Source organism: Abramis brama, assembly GCF_963993115.1.
Source record: "Abramis brama genome assembly, chromosome: 22".
NCBI classification, from domain to species: domain Eukaryota; kingdom Metazoa; phylum Chordata; class Actinopteri; order Cypriniformes; family Leuciscidae; genus Abramis; species Abramis brama.
This window is the reverse complement of record NC_139984.1, coordinates 26,250,327-26,274,435: the sequence shown is the minus strand read 5'-3', so window position 1 is coordinate 26,274,435 and position 24,109 is coordinate 26,250,327. Positions and strand designations below refer to the sequence as shown.

The 24,109-nt window shown below is 37.2% G+C and overlaps 1 protein-coding gene across 4 annotated transcripts; it reads left to right on the top strand.

Annotated features, from left to right (window-relative positions):
- The first annotated feature begins 643 nt into the window (after positions 1–643).
- agap2 (ArfGAP with GTPase domain, ankyrin repeat and PH domain 2) lies at positions 644–23,696 on the top strand. 4 transcript variants are annotated; one of them, XM_084098958.1, is made up of 18 exons: positions 644–992; positions 9,909–9,967; positions 10,554–10,641; positions 10,756–10,841; positions 13,688–13,829; positions 13,920–14,054; positions 14,133–14,248; positions 15,307–15,450; positions 15,914–15,994; positions 16,128–16,232; positions 17,543–17,714; positions 17,800–17,907; positions 18,673–18,810; positions 19,471–19,619; positions 20,731–20,821; positions 20,930–21,152; positions 21,243–21,510; positions 22,926–23,696. In XM_084098958.1, the coding sequence occupies exons 1-18, from the start codon at positions 830–832 to the stop codon at positions 23,130–23,132; spliced, it is 2,475 nt and encodes an 824-aa protein (XP_083955084.1). In that variant the 5' UTR covers positions 644–829; the 3' UTR covers positions 23,133–23,696. The 4 variants fall into 4 exon arrangements, with proteins under 4 accessions (XP_083955084.1, XP_083955083.1, XP_083955082.1 ...); XM_084098957.1 differs by having other exon boundaries at positions 17,531–17,714; XM_084098956.1 differs by lacking the exon at positions 644–992 and adding an exon at positions 5,291–6,326.
- The last annotated feature ends 413 nt before the right edge of the window (positions 23,697–24,109 follow it).

Sequence of the window (24,109 nt, the reverse complement as noted above, 5' to 3'; positions counted from 1 at the left end):
CCGTAAATGCCAAATATCTTAATATTTTATGGAACTGTATGGGGGAGGCTGAGATTAATTGTCACACTTCCCAGTTCAGTCAATATCTCTCAGGATAGGTTTATTTTTGAATGTCAATTTATGTTTAGGCACATACATTAAAGAATTTGTTACAAAATAAACACATGTTGACACTTAATGAGAACCTTATATTAAAAATCCTGTAATATGAAATCAAAATAAATAAATAAAAATCTAAGCATTATTAGGATAACAGCATTTATTATACTTAATTAATTGTATGAAATTACTTATTTTAAAAAATATATTTTTATAAAAAAAAACTGTAAACACTTGCCCCCAGTATTAATGTGACAAAATGTGACATTTATGAAAAATTCACTTGTCTGTCAAACAGCATGTGACAACTAGCCCCAATTTCCTCATAATGTATTTATTTCTCATTATCAGTGGTTTTACCATTCCAGCTCTAAATCTGATAATAAATTTGAGTCTGCCTTTTTGAAACCCTATTTTTTTTAAACGGTTGTCTTGAATTTACCACAAAATCCTGTTTGTGAGAGAGCAGCCTATGAGATGGTGACACTTTTTAAAATCAGGAAGTGATTTCGTATAGAAAGAGAGAGAGAGAGGGAGAGAGAGAGAGAGAGAGAGAGAGAGAGAGAGGAAATTCGTGCAAGCAAAACTACTTCTGCTCTGAGCTGCATGCTTTAGAGTTTGAACAACATTTTGCTGCTGTACGTGACATTGACATGAAAGAACGGGCAGGAAATGCTGATGGGTTACAGGAGAAACTCCATGCGTTTTAAGCAGTCACATTGGTCTAAATATGAATAGCACAAATAAAGTTGTTAACTCGACTGCAATTAGAGCTGAGGTGAGAAGACATGAAACCTTGCAGAAAACTCTAAACAAATTTCTCAAACAGCTGGAGAGGGTTGAGGACCAGCAGCTCAAGACAGGACTAAAGGTTTTCCTTCACAGCATACAAGGTGAGCCTGAGTTAACTGGAAAAGTCTCAGAAATATCACGAGATTGTTTATTTTGTCCCCTAGAAAACTTGCTGATAGATTCCCGTACCATTTTGCAAAGTGTGATGTTTACTTCAGGTCCTTAGGGGACCTTTACTTACCGAGGAGACTGACTTGCACGTAAACAGCATGTTGTTCGAGTTGAAAATCTATGTTGATAGAAAGGCATATCTAAATAATTCTCAGAGAAGAACAAGTTTACTAATCATTCTGGAAATTAGTCAATCACAGCTCCTTGTGTGAGAAAAAAAATCAAGGAATTGGGCTTTTTTACATGGTTTGACTGCTAATGATTGTTCCACTTTTGCAGTATTATGTGCATTATCTTGAGTTTTGAAATAATATCAAACTCTAAAATGTCCCAACTGCATATTTTAGAGAAGGCAGACATATAAAAAGGAATATAAATGCTTTAACTCGTGTTAAATTGGATTATATAACCAGCAGACGTCTGCAAATGCACATGCTACACCATTAGACTGTGATGATGAACTGTTACTACAGTCCGGATGTTGAATCAGAATGGTGGATGTTAGTTTAAAGAGGCCCAGGTTGAAACATTAGCACCATCTTGGAGACGTCGTCATGGTGGCAGGCTTTTGAACACGAAGTGCTGGTCCATTTCCTGTCTGACGCTGTCTTGCTGCCCACGAAAGCCACATCCTCTTCATCTCAGTCAGTCTCCACCAGTCTCCACCTGTCTATACTCTTACTCTCCTTATCTGACCCCATTATTTTTAGTTTTCCGTAAGATTCCGCTTTTCTTTGTTTGACTTTAAATAATCTGGCAATCCATCGAAGCTCTAGCCAAATGAGCCGGCTGTAAAGTTTAAGCAGTTATTTTAAGATGCAACATTTATAAATCGTGTTAGCAGTAAACATCCGCGCAGTGCATGTTTTTAGGTTGGAATTTATGGCAACAGAAACTAATGCATCTTTAATATAGTGTTTGTCAATGCTCCTTATAATTTACTTCCTCCTCACACTTCCTCTTGTGAGCGTTAATGCATCCGTCACTCTAGGTTTCAGCTCAATATGAAGATGCCATCAATCAGCATAATCTCACCGACATTTTGTCTCTTTAAACCAAAACCAAAATTAAACACGATTTGTATGGTACTTACCCATGCAAAACTTGCCACAATGATGCTAGGGTATTCTGGATGATTGCTAGGGTATTCTGGATGATTGCTGGGTATTCTGGATGATTGCTATGGCATTCTGGATGCGTATTATATGGATTTCTTGTTTCTATGGTATTTCAGTCCCTAGATATTGCTCTGATTTTTTCACACATTTGATCATTTTCCTGGAGAAAGTTGTTCACACTTGCATTAACCTGCATCACTAATGATATTCTGTAAACAAAGTTGCAGAACAGACAAGATGAAATAGTATGGATGATCTTTGAATATGTTAATTTAGCCCACATAGTCATATGATGATTCAGATGATGCTTGATGGGAATAAAATAAAAGTGAAGGAAACTGTAAAGGGGAAGTCATTGCTGTTGGCTTCTGAGCATTGGGATTTGCGAATAGGACTGACACATTTAAATGTTGATTACTGCAGGGAGCCAAGAGAGTGGGAGACAGGCAGAGTGACAGCGATGTAGGGGAGAGAGAGAAAGGGGAAAATATATTTATGAGTGCCAAGAAAGAGTCCAAGGAATATTAGAATATATACTATATAAATAAACTAAAGCTTTGCATTTTCTGATAAAAATATGAGTGGCGCTTGCCTGTGGTTGCCAGGGTGTTGCTATGTGGTTACTAGGGTTTTCTGGTTGGTAGCTAGGGTAATTTCTGTCATCATTTTGTTCTTCTGTGGAACACAAAATAAGATATAAAAAAAAAATCACATGCTGAAATGGGTTATATGTTGTTTGGTTCCAAATGTTCTTCAAAATATATAATTTTGTGTCCCACAGAAGAAAGTAATGTTTGGAAGGACATGAAGGTGAGTAAATGATGATGGAATTAAACATTTCGAGTGAACTGTCTCTTGAACTTAACTATGAGCAATAGTAATAGTCACTAAATTCTTCTTTATATGCAATAAAGTAGCCAATCAATAAAAAGAACAACAAATGAGAGACATTCACATACAAGTAACTGCATGCCCTCTTCCTAAATGTTGCTGAATTGTGTTCTGCATGACACCTGTCTTGATTGATAGCAATCAATGTAATATATTATTGATTTGTGAACTCTATATGACTGCTAATTAACATTTTAAAAATTAAACTCCTCCCTTTACAAGCTAATTTTTTGTTATATATATATATATATATATATATATATATATATATATATATACACACACACACATACACACACACATACTGTGTATATTATATTATATATATATATATATGTATATTACATATATATATATATATATATATATATATGTATATGTATATTACAAAAAATTAGCTTGTAAAGGGAGGAGTTTAATTTTTAAAATGTTAATTAGCAGTCATATAGAGTTCACAAATCAATAATATATTACATTGATTGCTATCAATCATGAAGACAGGTGTCATGCAGAACACAATTGCAGAAGAACATATATATATATATATATATATATATATATATATATATATATATATACACACACACACACACACACACACACATACTGTGTGTATATATATATATATATAGAGAGAGAGAGAGAGAGAGAGAGAGTCTTGTGTTTTGTGTAGGACACATTGATTTTTTTTTATTTTTTTTTACTCTCATCCCAGTTATTGAATGAATTCGAGTATTGACTCCAATCAAGCACATTTGAACAGATCAATCAATAAATTGTCAATAATATTGCATGCCCTCACTCAATCACCTACTCATTCATACACACCTTTGCAAGGACAGTTGGTACACATAGCAGGGGGTTAGATATGGAGATAGCGAACGGGAGACTAGATGGAATCAGTGCATGAAGGAGGAGGAGTTTAGCCTCGGAATACCTTGGTAACAAGCAAGCTCAGTGTCTAGGACAGGAAAGGTGGGGGACACGGCGGCTCTTGAATCACTGTACTGACTGTGACTGTGATATGTGGCACATTGCTACCTGATACAGGGCTGTATCGAGTGCAAAATTTGCCTCATTGATGTGTCAGTTTTGATTAGCTTTGCATGTAACCACTCATATTTGTGTTTTTCTTGTGCTGCGTTGACCTCTTTTCCTTGTCAGAACCTTGCAAGCTTTACAGTCTGTCTTTATTCCTCAACACATCACTGATTCTCGCTTTTTAAGCAGGAGAGAGCGTGCGAGCGAGAGAAAAGAGAGGGAGAAGGCGAGGGAGGGAGGGAGAATGAGAGGAGGGGGTAGCAGGCTGTGGAAAGCAGGGGCTGGGAGCTGTCTGGCTGGTGACAAGGGCAGAGAGAGAGAGAGAGAGAGAGAAGCAGGAGATGGAGAGAGAAGCAGGGTATTCCTGCACGGTGCCGTTCTGCGTGGGATTGAAGAAGACCTTCCACTGGAGAGATCTGAGAGACCCTTGTTCATGATGCGTGACTCGTCGAAACCCTTAGCGTGAGATGCACCTTCTTCTCTAGAATGAAGCATGATTGTCTCGCGCGTTTGCATTATTGACATCCCCGACTGCTTGACGCACTGATCACCGGAGGCGTGATGGATAGACTCTGTTTAGGGACACTAGGATCTCTCTCTGTGGACTTGCTGTAAACGTTTCCACCGATCCATGTGGCATGTAGACTGACTCCTCAGTTCGACTCTTCAGTCTGTCAGCGTCTCCTCCACACGCTGTGGAGCAGGTTGGTGAAACGATGTGCCTTGATCTGAGGTTAACAGCTCTGCATGTCTCACAGATGTAATTTTACTCTTTGTCATCCTTGAAGGAATTTTCGATCCTGTTTCCATCTTGTGCATTGTCATTTTTGCCTTTGAATCTGCCTCTTGTTGAATGTAGTCAATGGAATCGTGAGAATGCTTTTCATGCAGGTGTGGAGAGCTGGGCACATGTCTGCATGCTTAAAATAGGTGTGAGAGGACCAGAGAACAGCAATACGAAGTCTGGGAAGAAACATGGTGTGAAAGAGCACAAAGGACATTAGCAAAAAAAAATTCCCACTTTAGGAAACAAGGTCACGGTTTACTTCTTTTTGACACACTTGCTTGAACTGTCTTTTTTTTCCTATGAATTCCGTGATTTTTTTTCCTGCTGTGGAAGCCATTGAACAAGTGAATAACAAGATTATTTGATTAATTTTCTGTCCTTGATCTGCTGAGAAATTCTGGACCACATGAACCGAAGCGGGACGTCACAGTCAAAAACCACCTACCTTATCTCCCTCACCTTGGTGAAGGTAGAAACCACTGAGGAAAATGAGTTGGAGAAGTCCAGGCCAGCTGTGGAGGGAGCGGTGTACGATGCTGATGGAGCGAAACATCTCAAGCACCCTGGATCCAATAACGAGGGCCAGGAACGCCAGAAAATGGGTGAGGCTGTGGAGCTGGAAGCTGGAGAATCTGTCAAATTCTCAGTGGAACAGGAAATACTCCAAAGCCCAAGGGAGGACAAGGCACATTTTGCAGATGGTGTTCACCCTGGTGATAGACAAAAATCAATCATCTCACCCACCACAGAGAATGGAAGAGCCAGAGAATCCCCCGGGATGTCCCAAACCTCTTTTCCCCGAGATATAGCCAGACATCTGGGTGACATCCCGGTCCGTGCGACTCAGCGTCCCGTGTCTCTCCTTAAAGCTCATGGCGGTAGTCGTGAAGTTAAGGAGTCCAGAGAGAGCATCCATGCCTCCTCAAAGAGCCTTGACCGTAAGGACAGTCGGACCAGGATTCAGTCCCCAACCAGCCCGACTCCTGGATCTTTCCGGGCATCATGGGCTGTAAGCGAGGTGAAAACTTGCGATGAAGACCTCAAAGGGGTTATTGGGATGAAGAGGCCCACTGAAGGGGACATCATAGCCATGCGAACCCAAAGCCCTCGAGCCGAGAGATTAAAGGCAGGATCTACATCTCTTCCGACCCCTATCGCCTTGATTACCAAGCCTCAACGCAAAGGAAAGAGTCGCACCCTGGACAACAGCGACTTGAATTGTCTGTCTGAGGACCTCCTTAAGTGCAAAGGTGGTCAAATGGTATCTGACTTTAGAACAGCTCAGTCCCAGGGGGCTTCAGCACGTGACCGCAAGATGCTAAGATTTATTAGTGGCATTTTTACCAAGAGCACTCCAGTTGCAACCAGTGCAACCATTGTGACCCCAGTCTATAGCACCATTCAGAGGGAGTCCAGTGAAGAGGAAGGTAGGAGAACATGGCTTTCTCACCCATACATAACTCAAACTCTCAGATAAGTAGAAGCAGGATTGTTTCTGAAAATGGGAGGGGGACACACTAGGTAGCTTGCACATTTTGAAAATGAGGGATTCTTTGCATAAAGAATGCGTAATGTTTTCTAAATGTTATGTTTATATTAAAGGAATTGTTCACCTAAACATTTAAATGTTTTCATCATTTACGTAATTCCAAACCTGAATGACTTGCGTTCTTCTTTTGAAAAATCTTTTTTTGTCTATGCAATGAAAGTCCAAAACAACATTGGACCCCATTGACTTTTCTTGTCTGAAAAAAAGGGACATTTTTAAAAGCATCTTTTGTGTACCACAGAAAATTGAAAGACATACATGTTTGGAATGAAATGAGTCTAAGGAAATGGTGACAGTTTTTATTATTTGGTGAAGTATTCCTTTAAAGTGAAGAATCCTGATGTTTTAATTTCCATTAATTAAAAAAATTGACATGTTTAAGTCTGTACACACATTTAAGGAATTCTGGTAATTAATTCTAATGCCTAGGGTTGTGGAGTTAAGATGCTGAAAGCATACTGGTCTTTTATTTACAACCACCCCCTACTGTTTCTGTTTCTGCACTGGAAAAATTGGAATGGGAAATAAATTTGATAATACCCATGCCACAGGCAGCATAATTTTGCCCAACATCCTAATCCCATCTTTGATGTTCCGCCCACTTCCTGTATTCTGGTCTCATTCTTTCACGGAAGCTTCAGTCCTTTCATCACCAGTCTCTTCATTTAAAGCCATATCCAGCCATGATTTTTAGCACTCTAAACTGAAGGGAAAGCACTGATTTCTGTAGTGAAAAAACATTTTAAATGACATAAAGCAGTATCTGAATCAACAGGCAATTGGATGGATGAGCTTAAATTTAGCCACATGCATTTTAAATCCACCCTAGCAAAGTAAGTCCGTTTTTCCTCAAATTATCTACTATGATATTGCAGAGATGCCTTCAAGTTCAACTAATTTTTATGCGGAGCTTGTTGAACAAAGGCTTCTTTTCAAACGTCTGTATTTCTCGACAATATAGATTTGATAATTAGGTTTCCCATTTTGTAGGATGCGATTGATAATTGCACAAGTGGAACTCGATATAGGTGTGTGTGTGGTCAAAATGCTACGAGCAAAAGGTCTGATGTGTCTGCACACACGACGCATGCGCGCACAAAATATTTACGTATGTGTTCTCCGAGTGAACAGAAGCAGCGGCTGGAGGTGGGGTTGTCATGGCAACAGGGAGGGCTGAGAGAGTTGCCTGTTGTGTGGCTGTGTTATGCGAGGGAACGAGCCACACATGAAATGAATGGGAGTGAGGGTATGCGAGGAGGGGTCCTTTTGAAAAAGAGAGAGACCAGAATGTGTCACATAGAGTGTCCGTTTAGATGGAGGGGGTGGCGTATTGTATATGGCACATAAGGATCACACTGTCTAACCGCACTGGCTCGACTCCTGATGTGCCCCGCCGTACAATGACCTCATAGAATTGCGCTGAATTCGGAGGGGGTTAAACCTCTTCCGTTTGTGTCGTGGGTGGCGTGTGAGAGAGGAAACTGCAAACGGCATGAGTGCCAACTCAGATCGTACGCCGATCTCCTGCATCTGTGCGTCGTGAGCTGCTTTAATCAGTCCACGCCGGTCACAAGGGTGTATCGCACCGATCCTCCCCCCTTAACAAAAGCATCTTTTGCCTCTCATCCGCCGCTTGATGCACCCACAGCTGTGCAGCTACACAAAAAACAAGGTGACAGGCCCGTCTATCACTGGGTGCCGGGTCTGAGCCGCTGGTGAAAAATAGTGAGAGTGTGCTAAGACTTCCAATATAAAGCGGAGAGGGGTGTGGGTGCTCTCTGCTGCCCGGATACACCTGCAGTCCTTCACGCCCTGTGAATTACCAGAGATTTATAACACCTCCAGATGAACTGTCATCTGAGGCGAAGGTGCAATCAAATTTCACATCGATGCAGAATATAAATGTTCAACAAAAGGGCAACGCATGATCTGTGTTTAAATGGTCACAGATTGGCGTAAGAAACCAACAGTATCATTGCTCCTGTACCGACTTTAGATAATGTGGCTTGAGGTGAAGGGAGGTGATAATGTTGTTAACTCTGCTGTGATTGTGAAGTGCTTGGAGGTTCTGAATGTTGTGATCACTCTATGATCATTCAGTCGTGTCAAACTCGCTCTTCCTGTAAGTGAGTCATCTGAAGTTTCACGTCACTGACATCAAGGGTCAGAACGAGGGGATTTAAGCTGTAGATCAATATGAGAGATCTTTTTTTAGGAAATAAATTCAGTAGCTGGCTCACCCATAGTGAAAAATAAATATGCCAAAATGTATTTGAAATACATTTATTTTATGCTAAGTATACTGCAAATACATTCACACATTCATATACTTATAAATAAAAATATCCTGCAATTGTACTGTTGTAGTAAATTGGTATACTTAAAGTCTGCAAAACTAATTTTGTCCTTAATGCACTTTAGTTATCCGGAAATAGTGCTGAGGTCCAACTAAAGATATACTTAAGTATATTTGATTGTGCTAAAGTGGAGCTATTGCAAGTATACTTTATGTACACTTTAAATATCTTGCATTTAAAGACTGATATTATACAGAGATCATACTATCCTTACTAATAGTGATATTAAAAAAGAAATGTGCATTGTTCAATAAAGAAGTACTCCAAGTAAATTTTAAATATAAAATTTGTATCAGTAAGTCTCAGTAAATATGTTAATGGGTTTGTAGTATACTTAGTATGAATAAATGTATTTTAAATACATTTTTGCATACGTTATATTTTTCACTAGGGTACCGAGACATAATATTAATAAATCAGCACATATTCCATCTCTTTTTTTGTTGTATGATTGATTCATCTATTTTTCTGTTGTACTTTTATTAGTGGTGCTTGCTAATCACCTCAAATACAGATCAGAATATGACCAAACCTTAATGTGATCTAAATTAGACAATGCGCTTATGGAGATATAATACACTCCCTGATTCCCTTTTTTCATTTCATTTAATCCCACACCATGGCAACTCTGTTTGAGATATCAAAAATATGTTAGCAATTCAGCATCTTTAATGTTTTGGCCTAATGTTGACAAAGTTTGGTGATGATCACATGAATCGCCTTGTAGGAGTATTAAAAAAAATTAATTAAAAAAAATCCACATTCAATCAAAAATATTTGACCTCCTGTTGGGCAGAGCTAATGAATGTAATTTAGAAAGTTGTTCAGTTTGTTGAGATCAGTATATGTACCGAATTTGGTAACACTAACCCCACCACTTCAGTCAAAAAGCTTTTTTAATATAAAATATTGAACTTGGGGACTTTTAACTAGGGCAACCACTTTAAAAGACCCTAGCAACTGCATAGCAACACATTAAAAGCCATTCAACTGGATAGCTAGCAACACATTAATAGCCACTCAAAACATCTTAGCTAGGAATGCCCTGGAATTGTCTTCATTGTTTTGAAGTTAAGACTTAACTTTGACTTTTCTTTTTTCAGCATCATGTGCCAATAGCCAGGAATGGACCTTAACTCGCGCTATTCCAGAACTGCGATTGGTGAGATAACCTTAACAGTTTTTTTTATTCCTTAAGCATATAAACAACAAGTTAAATTTTTTAGGCATACATCTATAAAAACAATATTTCACTTGGTTAAGTGCACTAAAAAGAAGATGGTTGGACTTTATTTTAGTGTCCTTGTTACAGTGTAATTATACATTTAAGTACTGAATAATATTAATTAACTACATGTACTTACTATATAGGGTTAAGATTAGGTTTGGTTTAGGGTTTGTTGCATGTAATTATGCATAATTTATAGTAATTACTATAGAAACTACATGTAACGTGTAACAAGGACACTAAAATAAAGTGTTACCATGAAGATTTATTTTGAATTTTTGTCACGCTGATGAGTAAGGATACATCTTTGACTGTAGGAAGAAAAAAGAAAAAGATCTGAATTTTTTTCTAAACTTTAACAAAATTAAAAGAGCACAAATAAAGACTTTTGCTAAAATTTCAATTAGGTCTCAAATGTGTCTCCTCAGGAGTTTCAGATGAGTTCTCAACAATGTCAGATGCTATATATTCTGTTTTTTGAAGTGATGATTAAAAATATGATTCTTTCTGCCGCATGCAGGGGGTTCTGGGTAGCCTTCGCAGTGGAAAATCTGCTCTGGTAAACAGATTCATCACAGGAAGTTACCTTCCACTTGAATCGCATGAGGGTGAGAACTTTGTTCTTTCTCACCTCCCTTTCGAAGACTGTCATTTTAACCGTTTAGAGGCATTATAATTTTTCTCTTGTCTTTTGACTTTGTCCTCTTTTTCTTCTCTGGAAGGGGGAAGATATAAAAAAGAAGTGTTGGTGGAGGGACAGAGTCAGTTATTGCTGATTCGAGAGGAATCTGGTCCACCAAGTGCACAGGTGTGTGAATATTTCCCTGTGAACACTTGAGTCAGGAACATACTGTCTGCACAACAAAAATATTTGGCCAATGCAAGTGTGCATCTCCTGCTTTTCATACTTAACATTAGTGTGGCCGTAATAAACCTACAGCAGTAATAAACCTACAGCAAGTTGTCCATGCCATTAAACCGAGTTGCATTTAATTCCGTTTTTACACTTGTGGACTTCCCCTTTGGGGGAATCCCCGCCTCTATTTTAAAGTCCGTCCAACTTCGTTGAAAGTCGAGGGAAGTTTATTTGGACAGACCCTTGACCCTTAATTTTGACCGAGAGAGCGAGTCTACTCAATAGGTACACTTCAGGCAGATCCACAGACCAAAATGCAAAACGATTGTGCTTGCAAAATCACACTTAAAGGGATAGTTCGCCCAAAAATGAAAATTCTGTAATTATTTACTCTCCCTCAAGTTGTTCCAAACACGTACGACTTTCACTCATCTTCGGAACACAAATGAATATCTTTTTGAGGAAATCTGATAAATCTTTCTGTCCCTCCGTTGACAGCTACGCAACTACCACTTTGACACTTCAAAAACTTCATATGGAAATCATAAAACTAATCCATATGAATTGAGTGGTCCAAAATTCCAAAGTTTCTGAAGAGACGAATTTAGGCTTTTTTTCATAAATAAACACGAACGGAAAAATGTTCAAGCATGTTTGCTTGACATGCGAGAACCAATAAGGTTTATTCTCGTGTTACGCAGCACGTTTGAGCTTCAGCAAGAACCAATGAGGTTTGTTTTCACACGTTGATCTTCTGTTTATGTTCACTGATCTATGTTTACTTATGAATAAAAGCCTAAATTAAATCTGTTCATCATATAAAGCGATCGAGTCTCTTCAGAAAATTTGGACTAAACCGCTCAATTCATATGGATTAGTTTTACAATCTCTTTATGAATTTTCTGAAGCGTCAAAGTGGTAGTTGCGTAGCTGTCAATGGAGGGACAGAAAGCTCTCAGATTTCATCAAAAAGATCTTCTTCATGTGCTGAAGATGAACGAAAATTGTACGAGTTTGGAACAACATGAGGGTGAGTAAATAATGACATAATTTTCCTTTTTTTGGTGAATTATCCCTTTAATTTACCCACACCTGATATTTGAGTCAGCCATTGACATGTAACTGCATAATACTTGTAGCTACCTTAATCTGACTTATTTACACCGTTATAGTTTATTGTATTGTTAATATTTTAGTTTGTGTACATTTTTATATTTTCTCCAACAGCCTGTTGCAGATAAGCATACACACAGGCCTATAGAATGGTGCTTATGGATAAAAGCTGTAAATAATAAATCAGCTTCATTGCGGATTCCAAGTGATCATTTGGAGTTCAATTTAAACACATTGCAAGGGTTCTGCCCGCAGTGGGCACTCGTGCAACGTAAGCAACAATGACGTACGTCCAAGTGAACGAGACAGAGGGAAGTTAGCAAAGGAAGGGCATAAAAAATGGACTTAAACGCAACCACAGATGTTGTTAAATAACTTTAAATAGAAACTGAAGAAGAAGACAGTTCATGCAATTATGCTATGGTTCTCCTTGTGGAAAGATTGAGAATGCTGCTCTCTCATGTTGTGTTATTTACACTGTAAAAAATTTCTAATCCTCCCAAATCAAAAATTTCAAGTGACTGATAACATCTAAATTTTTCAATTGGCCCAAGTGAAATTCTTGTTGCAATAGTCTGTTAACATTGGCTCAATGAGAAATAATACGTCAGACTAATTGAAAAATTTAGATGGTATCGGTCACTTGAAATTTTTGACTTGGGGATGTTTTTTTTTTTTTTTACAGTGTATGCTTTTTACACATTTTGGACTGATGCGTGAAATTGAGCTCTTGTATCAAGAAGCATTTGCCTGCACGTACTTGTGTAGAATATATTTGTATGTACACTACCATTTGGGGTCTGTAAAAAATGATGTTATTGAAAGCAGCAGCCATCAAGGCAGCATTTATGTGCTCAAAAATACAGTAAAAACAATAATACTGTGAAATCTTATTAAAATTTAAAATAACTGTTTGAATATATTTTAAAATGTAATTTATTCCTTTGATCAAAGCTGAATTTTCAGCATCATTACTCCAGTCTTCAGTGTCACATGATCCTTCAGAAATCATTCTAATGTGATGATTTGCTGATCAAGAAACATTTCTTTTTATTATCAATGTTGAAAACAGTTGTGCCGGTTAAAGTCCCCGTGAACCGGAAGTTTTTCTCCAGTGTTATGACGTATTTACAAGTGAAACGGAATATTGAACAGAGGGCAGGGTTTTACTCTAGCGCTCCTCCTCTCCATCTCTCGCTCATAGCAGACTAACGGTTTGAGGGGAGTGGTTAAGCGTTTTCAACCCAAGCCGTCAAACTGACGTCATCAGAAAAAGACGCCATTCCAGACCGGAAGTAACTTTTCAGATTTTGATTAAAGATTACCATGGTACAAAATTTGTTTTTGTTTTTTATATTTACTTGCACGGATTAATTGTTCACCACAAGACTAGTAATATGCGCTAACAAAGTAAATAGGGTCAATTTTGATTTCACGGGGACTTTAATATTTTTTTGTAGAAACCATGATCAAATTTTTTTAGGATTCTTTGATGAATAGAAAGTTCAAAAGAACTACATTTATTTGAAATAGAATTGTTTTTGTAACATTATAAATATCTTTACTTTAACGTTTGATCAATTCCAAAAGAAAATTGCTGACCCCAAACCTTCGAACAGTAGTGTATTCTGCATTATACTCTTCCGGCATCCCACTGTTTTTCATTCCTAAATTTGTGATTGTAGATCTGCAACTGGCTCGATGGTCTCATCCTGGTTTTTAGTCTGGAAAATGAAGCAAGTTTCCAGGATGTGTACAAGAACTACAGTGAGCTAAGTGCACATCGTAACATAGCAGAAATCCCCATCATAGCGGTTGGAACGCAAGGTAAGAGATACAGTCGTCTTGGTTTCAGGGATGTTTTTTTGAACAATATGTTGTTGAGTACTAACTCTATGAGTGTTTTTCTTCCTGCAGATAAGATCAGTAGCACTAACGCCCGTGTGATTGAGGACAAGAGGGTCCAGCAGCTGTGTATAGATGTGCGTCGCTGCACTTACTATGAGACCTGTGCCACATATGGACTTAATGTGGACAGAGTGTTTAATGAAAGTGAGTTTCATCTCAAAATAACATGTTACTTCCAAACAGGATGACAGTGTTGATTGGACAAACTTGTTTCCCTCTTAGTGACTCACAAGATTGTTGCTGCCAAGAAGCAAGCCGCCCTTCTGGCCTCCTGTAAATCTCTCCCAAACTCCCCGAGTCACTCAGGGGCCTCGACTCCAGTGTCAGGGCCCGGACAGGTATTTGTTTGGGTCAATTCTGGGTCAAAGAAAATAAAATTTTCATTACTATAATGCAAAAAAAAAAAGTACATTTGTGAATTGCAGTTGTAAGTCATCATTATTTCTTGCCATGAATTGAATTTAAAAACTGATAACACTTCACAATAAGGTTTCATTCATTAACTACATTAGTTAACATGAACTAATACTAAACTGCACTCCTACAGCATTTATTAATCTTTTTGCGAATACATTATTAAAATCAAAAGTTGTATTTGTTAACATTAGCACTGTGAAAGAACATAAACAACAAAGAATGAACGGCAGTATTTTTTTATTAGTTAACGTTAACGAAGATTAACAAACAAGTAACAAATGTATGGCTCATGGTTAGGTCATGTTATTTAATACATTACCTAATGTTAACAAATGAGACCTTATTGTAAAGTGTGACCAAAAATAGTTTATTTTCTCATTACAATATTGTGAATTTGGGGAGAAAATTGTGATGAGAATAATGCCACAATGAAACATCTTAATGGCTCTACTGAATATATATATATATGTATGATTATAAAATATTATTAAATATAGTATACCTATTTTCTTTATTCAAATTTTATTTTGTTTTGTTTTGTTTTGAAATATGACCTAGACATTTCTTTGTGAGATTGACCCCTTTATCATTAAATACCAACATCATGTTGTTGAGTATTGTTGGGGTGTAAAATATTACTATGTCAAACTTTTCTGATCTAATTAGTTTCATATCCTTTGCTTAATTCAAAATCAGTATTAATATTATTTCAGTATTATTTACAAATTTAACCATTCTAATAAAACTAGTAAAAGTTAAAATGACATGCTTATATTTTATTGTAGATGAATTAGAAAATATTAAATGCCATATCAATACATACATTTTAATTTCAGATTGATGCATTACACATTTTTACACCCCTGTTGTTGAGTATTTGACTGTTTTAAATGATTAAGCTTCATCAATCTGTCTGCACCATTCACCATTCCACCAACCTCTGTCTCATTCTTCTTAATGTCCCATCATCCTCTCTTAGGCCAGTAATGGGGGTCAAAGTAGTGATTACCCCTCCTCTTTGCCTTCTACCCCTGTGATAAGTCACAAAGACATACGGGGTGGGGCAAGTGGAGACGGGGGCACGCAACGAAATCCGCCCCGACGACGGACCTCTTTATTTGCGGTTAGTTCTTTGAGCTCATTACAAAGAGTGTCAAATCTTGCCAGTTACATTATGTGCAACACCAGTGAAACTGGGTGTGGAAAATGTTTAAGTGTATTATTTATATTTTAAAGCATAGTTGGCCTTGTATCTAAATGATTACAGTAATCTGAGGTGATGTGTGTAATATCTTCATAGCAAAAAAATTTCTTCCATCCAAATTTAATATGTGAAGATAACTATTAATTGTGGCAGATGGAGAAACCTCTTCTGAGAAATTGTTGGTGATACTAGTGAAATTACATACGTCACCTTCAAATGTTGTTACAAGAAAACAGAAGTATGACAGCATCTTCAGTCTGAGATTCTGTTTGTGAACTTTCTGTCACACTCACTTCATCTCATGAGTCACATCTGTCTTCCTTCCTTTACGTGTTTCGCCTTCCTCTCATCTGTACTTTATCTAACATGTCTGTTATTTTAGAACCGTCGTGGAAGTGACTCTGAGAAAAGAGCATCGGATAGCAGAGGTGACATGAGCAGTCGGTCGGTTCCTATCAAACAGGTACATGTGGGGCTTCTGTGAAATGCAGTGGCCCCGAAAAGTGTTTGGACACGTAGAAAGTGCTGGAAAAATCTATGAATCTCATTGCATTAGAAGAATAATTAAATAAATCGCTTTTTTTTTTCTTTGTTAGGGAACTTTGTGGAAACGCAGTGAACGCTCTTTAAATAAGGAGTGGAAGAAGAAATACGTGACGCTGTCAAACAACGGCATGCTGATGTATCATTCAAATTTAAATGTGAGTAATGCTTTCTTGTAATCCGTTGTTTTCATCAGAGCAGTGTTTTTACACATCCTTCATTAACAAATACTTCCTGTGTGCTTCTGTTTTATAATCACATTTTGTGTTTTGTCCTTTTTTGTACAGAAATGAATACTGCTGTTCATCACTGTGTTTTTGACTTAGTATTTTTAGATTTATTAGTTTATTATAAAATAGTGTGTTCAGGTGTGATGCTGTAACTGTATTTAATAATATTGCCCTTTTTCCAGGAAAATAACTCATACACTGTAAAAAAATAATAATAATCTCACTCAGTATTTTCATCTTGCTTTCCAGTACAAATATATAAACATTCTTAAGTCAAGATATATTTAGTAGAGAAGCAAAATGACTTAAGATATTAAGTCTTGTTTACAGAAAAATGGACCAGATTTAAGCGAGTTTATGCTTTACACAAGGAAAGATAAATAATCTTGTTTTCATTTTGAATTAAGTTTATTTTACTGACCCCACTGGCAGATTTTTAAAAGCATAAACTCACTTAATTTTGAAGATTATATATCTTAAGTGATTTAGCTTCTCAAGTAAATGTATCTTGATTTAAGAATTTTAGATATTTGTAATGAAAATATTTTTTGCAGTGTATAATTATATTAAATATAGTTTATATTATACAGTATACATATATAAATATATATATATATGTGTGTGTGTGTGTGTGTGTGTGTACAAACACACACACACACACACATATATGTAATAAATATAATAATGTATACACACACACATTATATAAACACTTTTAGAACTTTTATGTTAGATGCGATTAATCGATTTGACTGCACTAATGAAATATGTAAATACCAATTTAAATATCATATTATATAATTAAATTATAATATGACAATATATTAAACCAGACAATTTTAATTGTCAATATTATTATATTATATAATACTATTATATAGTACTCAATGTGATTATATTTTTAAAAAAATTAATACAAAATTATATAATTATATTTTGGGTGTGGATTTACAGCTAATCTGTGTTGTAATGATTAAAATCCAGTGCAGAAAATGTTTTGTCAAATGCTTTGATGAAATTGCCTGATAAATTTACAAAACCTTTACAAAATCTAAAAGCTTGAATGTTTTGCTATTTTTGGCTGTAGAAGAGAAATGGCGTATTTGTCAGTTAGGTCCATGCATTGTATTACTCAGTGTTGACATACACTATATGTATATGAGCAATACAATCTGTGGACCTAACTGACAAATACGCCAGTATTATGCATATATTTATGATTTTAGGAGTTTATGCAGAACGCTCAAGGGAAAGAGATGGACTTATTGCGAGTAACAGTAAAGGTGCCAGGAAAGCGTCTTCATCGCGCTGTCACTCCCGGTGGGCCGTCCCCTGGCCCGGCTCTTGTCCCTGTGCCAGGTGTAAATGGACTTAGTAAAGACAAGCAGTCATCTGAAGGGGGCGCTACATGTAAGTGAAATCTTTTAAAATGTACTCACAAATGAAATAAAATAATTTGAATGATTTCTCACTGTCATGGTTTCTCTCTTTCCAGCAAATCTTCTGACTGTAGAAGAGACATTCAGAACTGGCTTTTCACTTCATAATGATCAAAGGGTGAAACGTTGCCCGTCATCTGTGTCTAATAAAGGGTTCAGCGTGGGTGCGTAAATATTTAGTTTGCACCTTCCATTCATTCCTTCTATAACAGTTTTGGAGAATTATAAATTAAAAGTAGCAATGCTACTAACCTGGAAATGAAGGTAGCTCAGCATTGGTTTCCAACCGCAAAGTGCAGTGATTCATTTCAGTTCATATCAAGTTCATATGCAAATCTGATCATTTTGACCGTTCATTTTAAAGATTCATATCACTTAGTGGTGTTACCTTTTCTTTTTACTTGTCCGTTTTTGCACTGAAATATTTAGTTAAATAAATACACAAGTCCATGACTGTGTTTCGATTCAGTGTTTTCCTGTTTGATTCAGTATTTTTAGTTTTATTAGTTACATTTAGTGTTAATGTGTGTGTTTAATGCTGTAACTGTAATTGAGACGTATTCTTTTTTTTCTTTTTTTTTTGCAGGGAAATACTTAATATATTATATAATTATATTTTAAAAAATTACATTATATAGTATATTATTATAGTATAATATGTAGCAATATGTTATATATATATATATAGTAGTTTATATATTTGCTAAATGATTCAATGTAAATGTAATGTAAATATGTATATATATAGTATATAATAGTATTATATTAATTTTACTATAATATGTTTAAATATACTCAATATGTTTAATACATATATAATTGTTTAGATTTTTGGCTTTGGCTTTGGCTTTATCTTCAGAATAGTTACAAATCTTTTTCAGGAAATGTTTTGACAAAATTCTGTCCTCTTTTTTGCATTATCTTAATAGAATCAAGCATTGAGGGAGCTACAAGTCCTCCCTTAGGAAAAGAACACATCCCGTCTTCTCCGATGACTGACAGGAAGAAGAAAAAACGAAACAGAAGTATTAACCTGAAAGGAGACGCAGCGGCTGGACAGGCTGAGGGTAAGAGATCAGATTTATGAAAGACTGACAGACGTCACATTGAGCTCAACTGAAGAAAACACATGCAAATAGAAAAACACCCGCAAATTAAGAAAAAATCTTCATCAGTTTCACAACACAACACAACCAAATACAGAAACTCGTTGAGCTCTCTGGTACTTGATCCAGTTTTACTGCTAAAGCAATCAGATGTATTATTTCTTTCTTCTCTTTTCCTTTATGAATCCAGTATGGACCTGATTAATTGCTTTCTGTAAGGTCCTCTTACAATCTCTTTTACTTCTTACTTTCTTCTTTCCTTTCTTCCTCTTATCCTCTGCTGCCCTGGACTAATTTCTTGCACCGCAAGCCAAGCGCAAAATGTGGAAATTAAAAAGCTTTGGTAGCTTGAGAAACATTAACAAAACAGGTAACCTGAATGTATGAAATGTATGAGTGGCTGAGCTGACTCCATCTTGCTGTCTTTTCTGCAGTGTGTGTCTCTATGTCCATCTCGTCACATCATTAGATTACAGCAAATGGATCTGAGTCTTTCTGTCTGTGTTCCTGTCTCCCGAAACACATAATTATACTGAGACGATACATTAGACTGAGGACACAATGGGTGTTTTTATTGATCCCTTCCTCTTGTGTAAATAACTGTTGCTCTCGCCCAAACAGAGGAAGAGAGCACGGACTTCATCATCATATCGAGCACAGGACAGAGCTGGCATTTTGAAGCCCAAAGTCAAGAGGACAGGGACGCCTGGGTTCAGGCCATTGAAAGCCAGATCCTTGCAAGTCTACAGAGCTGTGAGAGCAGAAATAAGGTAAAGAAGGCAATAAAGGATTATCTAACAAGCTCTAATCTGATCTCTATCAGGAACATCTTTTAAAGATTTGCAACACAAACCTAAACTTTTGAGAACTCTTTTATGTTCACTTATATGCATCAAAAGATCAATTACATATTTTTTTAGATATTCGTCTACCCAAGCGCTGTAGTTGTAGCTGAGAGTGGAAGAGTTTAGTTTGTGTGGTCGACATGTCGAAAAGATCAAATCAAAGCAAATCCACTTTGCTGCTTTTCCAAAGAATGAGAACTCGCACTGGAATTGATACAGTAAAACTGACGCCATTGTTAAGGCCTATTTATACTTAAGCGTCGAACTGCCGCCGTAGCTACGTCGTAGGCTGTGTGTAGCGTGCGTACCCTACGGCATACCCTGACGTGCACCTCTCCAAAAATGTAACAACGCGTCAATTCTACGCGGACGCAAGCGCTGTGATTGGTGTGCCAGAACCCCTCCCTCGGGGTTTCACATGCTCCCTAGGTGCGCGTCAACGCGGACAACGACGCAGAAGTATAAATTAAAACCAACACGTTGCCTACGGCGTATAGGCTCCGGCGTAGGTCCGACGCAGAAGTATAATGAGGCCTTTACTGTTCATATCACTGTGTATCAAGTGCTGAAGGAGCTTAAATTCAGATATGGTAATGGGAGTTTTGTTTTCCGACACGTGCTGTGAGCGGTAGACCAATCACAACAGACTGGGTCATCTGACCAATCAGAGCAGAGTAGACTCTCGAAAAGGATGAAGCTTAGAGAAACCGAATCCTTTATCAAACACGGTGAGAAAAAAGGTGTTGCTGCAATGTATATTATGAAAAATTATATATATTTTTTTTTTATCTTGGATGCATGTAAACCTATTGTAGGAGACCTCAAAACAAAATTAGGAACCTTTAAAATAGCATAATAGGGGCACTTTAACTTTTCTATATCCCTAAAATCGAAGAGCAATAGTTGGTTAATAGAATCAATAAAGGACACTGATTCCTTCTATATACGTAAATCATGTTAAGAAACAATATACTATACATATTAACAGTTTGCTCTGTAATATCACAAAATAATGGACTTAATTTTTAACTCTCAGGCTCGAAGGAACAGCCAAAGTGAAGCTGTTGCCCTGCAGGCCATTCGAAATGCCAAAGGGAACGACCTCTGTGTGGACTGTGCAGCACAAAGTAAGTGTCCTGAGATGATGCCTTGTTATGAAAATATAAACCACAAAATATAAATGTTGAGATCTCTGTCATTTCTCAGTATATGAGAACATTACACTCTCCTTGCAGATCCAACATGGGCGAGTCTTAATCTCGGTGCTTTAATCTGCATCGAGTGTTCGGGGATACACCGGAACCTGGGGACGCACCTGTCCCGTGTGCGCTCGCTAGACCTGGACGACTGGCCCAGTGAACTTACAAAAGTGCTTTCGGCCATAGGGAATCATATGGCCAACAGCATTTGGGAGACCTGTACCCAAGGGTGCCAGAAGTTGACACCTGAGGCAACAAGGTGAGCTGGCTTTGACCGTGAATGTCATTGTGGACAATGATTCAGAGCCACTATGGTAATAATTTGACCTTTGCTGGGTGTTTGTCTCAGAGAGCAGAGGGAGTCGTGGATCCGTGCCAAATACGAACAGCGGGCATTTGTGTCGCCCTTGCCCGCTCAGTGTTCAGAGGACACAATGTCGACTTGGTTGCTTAAAGCAGTAATCGACAGAGACCTTCCCAGACTTCTGCTGCTCCTCGCGCACAGCACCAAGGAACTGATCAACATCCCGCCTGAAGGAGCAGCGCAGCAGCATCACAGCGCATTACATGCGTCCTGCCAGCTGGGAGACGTGGTCATGACACAGCTGCTGGTCTGGGTGAGTTATTGAGCCTGACATGTGATATAAAAAGCCCAAAACGTCTTTTTGAATAAGAGATTTTTTGGAACAGTTTATTGAACCTTTAGACAACATATTTTTAATCCTCTCTTCGCATTCTGTAACAAATCCTTCCCGAGTCGTGGGTCAAAATGACCCGAAGCCCTAGAATTATACTTTTTTCTTGTTGTTCAGAAAGCTTGTATCATTTCAATGTGATAATATTTTTTCTATTTTTAATGCAATTTTTTTGAGATTTTTTTTTTTTATATGTACCCTTTAAATTACTAGATTTTATCAATAAATAATATAATTTAATTCAACTCTCCAAAACATGTATAACCAGCTCAAATCAGCTCACAATATCTCACATTGGGTCAATTAGGGTGTCTCTACCGACCTCTTGTGGAAAAAAATATATAACATGATATTCATAACTCTTGCCACTAGATGGCCTTATAGCTCTATATGGAGCAAATGAGCTGTTCCCCTGGGTCCTAAAGTCCGTTCTTCAGTTTCTCTCTTATCTCTCTTTTTGTAGATTCGTGGTTCAACAAGAGTCCAAAGGTCTTGGACCACTCCAATGAACATTACATTAAAAATAATTATATATATATTAGTTTCGGGTCAAAATGACCCGAGGGAAGGATGAGGGTGTGTTTTTGTCGAGTATCATATTTGTGGCTTTTATGGCTCAGATTGTATGATATAGGAGAATATGGAGCTCATACTCAAAGATAAAAAAAAAAACATCTCAGTTTTATTCAGAGGCCAGATGCTGATATTTATATGGCCAAAAAGTAAGATGAAATTCTGATAGCTTGTATTGTAAATCAATGACATTTTTATAACAGTATATTACAAAACATATAATGCAATGCAATGATTGAGAGAAATAAATGTTCCTCAAAATCCTGATGGATCATATTTGAGACTCACATTTTAACATGATTTTTCAGAAAATTTCCGTTTGGGTAATCAAGCAAAACTAAGTTGCTTCAGTCCAGTAAATGTTTATCTTAAAATACTGATAACAATATAATAGTTATTCTTACGTTTACTTTATAAAAATTCGATTTCACAGAAGAAAGTCACATGTACTGTGACCTGAAGGTGGACATTTATAGAATTACATTAAAAGGCCTTTTACTTGCTAAATAGAATCTATCAATCAGACGACAGAAGGCATGTAGTTTGTGTACGACAGTTTTTTTTAGCAAAGGTTTAATCATGTTGATAATTAGAAATTTGCATATCAGATATGAGATACTGTAGGCTTATAGTGTTAAATGACATTTTTGTAGAATTTTCTTTTTGTGTGAACCATTCCTTTTAGCTTTTGCACTTTCAGTATTGCATTGTTTGTGCATTTCTAACAGGTTCTTTTTTTGTTTTTGCTTCATTGTGCTCTACAGTACGGCAGTGATGTGAAGTCAAAGGATCCACAAGGTCGAACCGCACTGACGTTGGCGCGCCAAGCCGGGAGCAAAGAGTGTGCTGAAATTCTCGTCCAGCACGGCTGTCCCAATGAGACGTCACCCACCTCCCCGACTCCCGTTCTCTCCCGCAAAAGTAGCATCACGAGTGTCGGACGTGTCAATTCCAGGAGGAGGGTCTCGTAACCCATGAACGTTCATGATCACATAAACATTTTCACCAGGGCCATTTTTATTTCTTCATACAGAGTTGTGTGTTCCGTGCGTCTGTGAATCCCCCCCCCCCCCCCACCCCCACCACTTCCCCCCCTGAATATTGCCAACAACGCTGTATTTATATACTGTACGTATATCCTTGCGGATTCCTCAGAAAAGGGAAAAAGAAAAAAGAAACTCTTAATTGTCCTTATTAGAAGGCTTAGAATGACAGCTACAAAATTTCAACATGCCTTTTGACAGAAAATGGAAGCTGTTTTACCAACTAAAAAGCAATATTATTTATAATATGCTGGTTAATATATGTATTATAGATGCATTACATGGAAAAATGTAGCTTGAGAGTTTCCCAAAGCAATCTGAGGGAATGTATTTACCATGACTGTCATTACCATTGTTCTTTAAAATAGAAATCATGGCTGAGGGTAATGTAATGTAAGAACATGTTTATATCCAGACTCCAGAAGAAATAGTATTTGTCATTGTGTATCATTTCTAAATAATATAGACAATAAACTCTGATCTTCAACCTCTCTTTGGTACTGCTTGTTAAGTTTCCATCTTTTTTTTTTTTTATCAAAAAGTTAATGTTTCCACATTATAATGCCTCAAAACTTCACTGTCATTGAAGGCCTGTTTGATTTCAGAGAATCCCGCTGGTTAAAATATAAATTGTGCTATTATATGTGTCAGAGCAAGTGACAGAGCTCATGCATATAAATGCAAGATTGCCTTCATAGAATAATGTTTCTTGGCCTTATTATCTCATATTTGCATTTTGAATTCATTTACACATCTGATAATCGTCATGCAGCCACTCTTGCAAAATATTCCTAAATTGACCACTTCTTAAATCAGACCACTCCTTCAAATGACCACATTAAAATGTGGCTGTGACTTAATCATGAAACCTGGATGACAACAGAAGTTTGGAAGCCTTTAATTAC

What these genes read in the sequence shown, in the direction of transcription:
- agap2 (XM_084098955.1), top strand. Translation starts at nt 5,306, where the DNA reads ATGAACCGAAGCGGGACGTCACAGTCAAAAACCACCTACCTTATCTCC. An exon ending in CATAGCGGTTGGAACGCAAG is followed by an intron (nt 13,830 to 13,919) that starts GTAAGAGATACA and finishes TTCTTCCTGCAG; the next exon opens with ATAAGATCAGTAGCACTAAC. An exon ending in GGACAGAGTGTTTAATGAAA is followed by an intron (nt 14,055 to 14,132) that starts GTGAGTTTCATC and finishes TTTCCCTCTTAG; the next exon opens with TGACTCACAAGATTGTTGCT.